The sequence below is a fragment of the Agrilus planipennis genome, unplaced genomic scaffold (assembly GCF_000699045.2).
Source record: "Agrilus planipennis isolate EAB-ADULT unplaced genomic scaffold, Apla_2.0 scaffold63, whole genome shotgun sequence".
Lineage (NCBI taxonomy): Eukaryota > Metazoa > Arthropoda > Insecta > Coleoptera > Buprestidae > Agrilus > Agrilus planipennis.
This window is the reverse complement of record NW_020439363.1, coordinates 313,859-319,922: the sequence shown is the minus strand read 5'-3', so window position 1 is coordinate 319,922 and position 6,064 is coordinate 313,859. Positions and strand designations below refer to the sequence as shown.

General features: G+C 32.8%; 1 protein-coding gene across 1 annotated transcript in view; it reads left to right on the top strand.

Annotated features, from left to right (window-relative positions):
* LOC112905760 overlaps positions 1 to 4,679 on the top strand; it is a 16,399-nt gene extending 11,720 nt beyond the window's left edge. The window contains exon 2 of the mRNA XM_025978805.1: positions 2,764 to 4,679. Within this exon, the coding sequence (XP_025834590.1) occupies positions 2,764 to 3,008 (245 nt within the window). The 3' untranslated portion in view covers positions 3,009 to 4,679. The remainder of the gene's footprint in view (positions 1 to 2,763) is intronic.
* Positions 4,680 to 6,064: the final 1,385 nt, after the last annotated feature.

Sequence of the window (6,064 nt, the reverse complement as noted above, 5' to 3'; positions counted from 1 at the left end):
TACCCTAATAGGGAATTATTTAAAAAAAATCAATTCTTTTTAAAAAGTCCAGAAAATTCTTCATTGTAGCGTGTCATTCAAAATGGGGTAGTTTCGTACTTAACGTTTCAATATACAGAAAATTTTAAAGGGTGCTGTTATTTTTAAATGATCCTTTTTGATTTAAATAATAAGACTTTGTAACATGTAGTTTGTTTTAATTTTGCTATAAATCATGGCTATCGACAAGTAAAAATCGATTCCATTTAATTAATAAGAGTTTTAATAAGAAAGGCCTTTTTAAAGATTTGGAACATTTTTTATTTATTTCTTTTAATTGATAGTTTATAAAAAGCTAAAAAAAAAACTCGATAATTCAAATAATATTATAAGGGATAGGTAGGTTAGGTAGTAGTGATGCATTCAAAAAATACTGTGCAAGAATTTTCCTTATAGCATTTTCCAGAAAACCGAATTTACACATACTTTACAACTATTGTTTTGTGAAATTCCAATGAAAGAACTCGAATTGAAGATTCTACAGTATGTAATTATTTACTTCTTCTGCCTAATATTTTCTAAAAGGGGTAACAAGGGTGTTTTCATCCCTTACATCTGAACTTGTAATGATGCAGATAGCAGTAGAACTAGTACTTCGTTAGAAAATTATTTTATCTTTATTAAGTTTAAGTTCACCCCTAGTTCCATCCTTAAAATAGGTCTCCTCTAATTCTACTAAAATTCTTAAATAAAGGAGAGACCTCGCTTATTTACAAAAAGATGAATGCCATTTGTACACCTTAGAGTGAGAAACTAAATACAATTTAAAATTTAACTACGAATAAATCTCCTGGTAATTATCTGCACTTCCTACCTGAACATAATTAAATCCAATTAACCATAAATATTTACTCAAAAAACGTTTAATAACTATACACAGAAACAATGTCAGTATTTTTGTCAAAATAGACAAAGCTCTTACTTTTTGTGACTCCATCGTAATATTAGAAAAAGTTGTTTTCTCTGTTAGTACTTTTTTAATTTGGTGTCAATAGGTGCACAGGTATATTTCCTTATTACCTTGACCTTTATTTATTAATAATCTTAAATAAATTACTACACTAAACTTTGGATTATGGTCGATAAAATATTTAATACTCTTCTTTAATTACAAAAGTATATCAAATTAAAATGGCATTTTAAACTGAAATATTGTACATAAGGTCTAATAGGGTAAAACAATTATAATAGAAGTTTTAAGTGTGTTGCTTCGCATATAACTATCTTAAAAAGTAGAAAACAAGAGTCACGAACGACAAATGTTTAATATTATTCAACTTTTAGTTACTAAAAGCATTAAGCAAAGTGTTTTGCAATACATTGAAGAAACCGATCCGTACAATATTAAGTATTAGATAATTTTAGATTCTTCTTTCCATGTTGTTCATAAAGCGTGACGTCTAAATTTTTATATTCCCACGTGTTTCGTCATTTGAAACATACTTTAATAATTTAGCTAATTACAAATTTGCTTATTAACGTTATTTCTTGTCCACTTTTTTTTCAATTACTTTCATACAGATAATGGATTGATGGGCGACGTCAAGAATATGCAATATAACTTCTTTTAATAACCCACTTATTTTTAATTAATTATTTATTACTAGTTGAACCCACATAAACGATATATATACATATAAATATGATGATACGCAATATTTATATTTCATTCATGACCATGCCGTATTTAGTCATTTAACTACAAATTCCACTTACGTCAAAATTAGCAATTTTTAATTAAAAAATACTGATAACATCCTGGATCTCAGAAGTAGGCCTAAGGAGTACCTCATCTTTTCATTAAACGTTCCAAAAGTCAGTCACTTCCAGAATATTATATTATGAAAAGAGATGGTAGCACCAATTATGTTTGCAATGCAGAAACATCTTTTTGGCCATTCGCTAATATATTTTAAATCAGTAAACTGGGGTGAAATTTTACAAAATCCGAGATCTATTAATGTTTTTTTTACAATATTTTTCACGGCTTACTTAGATACTGACAAACCTGCGCTACAACATCGTAATGGAGTAACTTAACATTTAATTTATACTGCGATTAAATATTTTTTAGTAGAACTTTGCTACTTTTTGTAAAATATTTGCTTTGAAACTTGTTCCCTTACAACTTCCGGACACTGTCAACAAATTATGATAATTAAAAGTATTTTATAATTACAAATAATTATTTATTGTGATTTAAATGTGTCCACTACTGATCTGGTTTTATAATATAGAAAACACCTTCTCATTCTACATATTGAGTTATTATAGTTTTTCTTTTAATTTTTGTATAAAAAAAACAGAAAAGGAAAATAGCTTTACACTTTCAAAGAGGTTTTCTCGATGTATTCCTACATTTATTCAATTTTTATATAAACTACAGTATGCAGTAAAAGGAAATGTTGAAATCACCATTTCCCGCAATTTTCTTCAAAGAATATTATAATCTACAGAAATTAATTACGACTGCAATTATCTATAAAGAATATTGAGAAATAATGTCGGTACAATTAACTATATTTACAGGTAAATATCGTCGCTAACCTTGCAAGACTGCAAGCGGAATTAACTATACATTTTTCCTTTTTTTATCATTTCCATTTAGTAACTTTAAAGTGTGTTAACATGTCTGCGCTTCTATGTCTTCAAGGGCACCAGATGTATTCACTACACTGCACTATAATAATCGTTTAAATGTTCTAAATTTTTATTTATTTACAGCCAAATATATCCATTTATGTAAAAGAAATGATCCCGAAGTTGGAAAGTGCGTTAGGGCATCCATAGAAGTCTTGCGTCCCCATTTGAAATCAGGAATACCTGAACTTGGTGTCCCAACGTTGGAACCTTTCCACATCCCAAAAATAGACATAATAAGAGGCCAGAACAGTAATAATTTCAGAGCAGGTCTTTCAAATATTGATGTGTTTGGTGCCTCTGACTTCCAAATAAAGAAACTCAAGTAAGTAATACATTTTTATACGTAATAATTTGTTTCTAAACCAAATAATTGACAACATAACCCAGGGTATGTCAGGTTATGGCGCGTAAAAGTTTGAGCCGCCCCCTGGGTTTTATGGTCGTATTTATTATACACGTGTATAATGTAAATTATTGTACATTTATCTTATTTATACTTGGATTATTGATATTCTAGGGTGGGCCAGGAGGGTTCTAGAATGGGCCTGGCCCATCTGCCACCTCCCTCCTTTACTATGCTAATTTTTTTTATAGTAAAACGTTTGTTACCCTACTCTGGAATTGATTTTGTTCTGCAATTAGAAAAAATGAAAACTGGCATCACTTTTTATGAAAAAATCGAATAGACTCGGAAATCGCACCTACATTTACACCTGCCTTATTTTTTTGGACAGCATACATTTTCTGCAATAAAAGAAAAACAAACCGTCAATAAGTCGTAATAATAAGACTGCACGTTAAGAACAGTTTTAACTTTACTATTTCCATTGTTGAATAATCTTTGATATCTAAAGCGAAACTTTTAAATTGCTGTACCTGACTAAATGTAATTCATAATCGACAAAATAACTTTTAGAATTATTTCCTTGCATTCTAAAAGTAACTTTTTCCAAGTCCATGCGTTTTAATGAGGGATTTATACTCCAATACTACAATGGGTGTAAACCATTTTAATGTCCCATAAATTGTACAAATAATCCTCTGCATTAAAACTGCAATCGATTATAATCAGGCAATAAATATTTATATAAAGTATGAGTATCTAAACTTTCTGGCGATATTGTACACCTAATCAAATCAAAAACACAGGTACATACTACAGACTATCCGGTTATAACTGGAAGGAAGTTGAAAAAATTGGCTATATAATGATAAAAAATCTTTTTAATACTCGATTTGTAACCATTTTTTATTACGTTATTGTGAACCCACTTAGCCAGTATGTTAGCTAGTAAATAAAAGAGAACTTTGCGAAAACCGGGTAAAGGCATCGACATTAGAAGCCTAGATAAGAAGGATTTCAAAACAATGCTACTTATTCAAGTGTAATAACGGGAGTATTCTTTAGCCTCCTTAAACCCCCCCCCCTGTAAATGTATAAAAAGGCCGGACAAATTGGTGACGGCTTTCTAGGTCAATAGGAGAACTGATGCTGTCTGATTCGGGTCTAAAACCGTCGTCGGTTGGATTTGCTTCCTAATGTTTCGCTAGTGGCGAACTTCTTCAGAATTCTTTCCATCTCTGATGCTGGATTTAGACACCGCAGAAGGAATTGATTACTAAAGTTTCGCTGGCACGAGTGGCGAACTGTTTCAAAGATCCTTCCATCTCCGATGCTGGATATGGACACCACAGAAGAATGGAAAGACCTCTGAAAAAGCTCGCCACTTGTACTATCATTAGAAAAAGTCGTAAAAATGTAGTCGAGGTTTAAAAAAATAGTCTCTCGCTTGTTACGCCAGGATAGCCTGGCTGACATGAGTGTCAAAAATCAGGGTGGCAATCGCATCAACCCGACCAGCAAGGGGATTCGTCCGTCAAACATCCGACCAGTAATGGAGACTGAATACCCAGGGGCACTACGTAGAAGATCTTCCTGCCTACCCAGCCGTCTGAAGTTGCACTCGTAGTGATACTGGTTACACCCCGCATGCTGGGAAAAAAAAACTTTTGGGTGTTTCATTCCCACCAGCTAGTAGTGCTGGTGGGAGGGCAGTCCCTTCGGACTACGCCGGAAGGTAGGGCGGAAGGCCTCGTGGGAATAGGTGGGTGGAGGTTCGGGTGAGAAAGATAAGACGGACGAAATGAAGACAGAGGAGAATGAAAGATTATCTGTGGAATATAACTGCCTCAGTATTTGCCTAAGTGATCCAAGGAAACCACAGAATAGCTTGGACCAAGGCAGACGAATTCGGAATCGAACCGGCGTCCTCCCGAATGCTAAGCAATGGTCTAAACCTCTAGGCCTTGCCGCTGGGGAAGAAGAACTGGCACCTCGACGTATGAACTGTGTATACTTGCTCGAGTACCATGCTTGATAATCTGATAAAAATTNATATTTCTTAAGTAGTTTTTCTGAATATTTTATTTTATTAGGTCTATAGTTTAGGATAAATTCAAAGTAGTTGTTAAGTAAACATGTGCGACCAGCACTAACTTTATGATATTGGCGGAAATACCGAATTTATTGGGGTTCGGTATTTCACCAAAGACAAGACCAGTAAGGTCAGTTACCTACCCCAAAGATGCCTGTTTTGGGCGTGTCGCTTTCTTCAGTACCTATTATAAATACTGAAATTTGAAAGCATGAAAAGCATTCGATTTATATCAATTCATATCCAACCATCAATTCGATTCATTCAATTCATATCCAACAATCAATTCGATTCATATTCATCAACTCAACAATTCAAACAATTCTATACCAATAAAACCCAATATATGTACAACAACCAAATTGATTATACAAGTTTATTAATGCAAGTGTTTATAGATAGGTTAATATTAAATTAAGTGTATTATAGTGTAAATAAAAAACAATTAGTAAGGAGAATACAGTCCATTTTATTCGAAGTGGTAATCACCAAAAGAAACGAAAGGCGGGATACCGCCACATCCGACAGTGATTGAACTGTTTTTTAGTTTGTTGCTGTTTTAATGGGGCAAAAGACTGCTATACAGACATTGTGGTTTGACGTTGTAGACATAATAATTGTAATAAACTGTCATTGTTCTTAATAAATAGTGTTATATTACTTTTGGTTTTTGTTGTAACATTTTGCCCCTTATAGTGTAACAACCAGCCCCTGGCACGGGGCTAAAAGTTACACGTCTCTTTTCCCAGAATTTATTTATTTATGTCGCTTCTAATAGTCCGGTATCTAAAATTGTTTTTAAATTAATAACCCAAATAGTTACTTAATCAAACAAACCTACATTCCGGTAAAATAATCAAACAAACAAAAAATTATGACACTTTATAAAAAAAATGTCACGACCAGCCCCAGCCTAACCTACATACGACGCCCTTCTGTGATGGTCC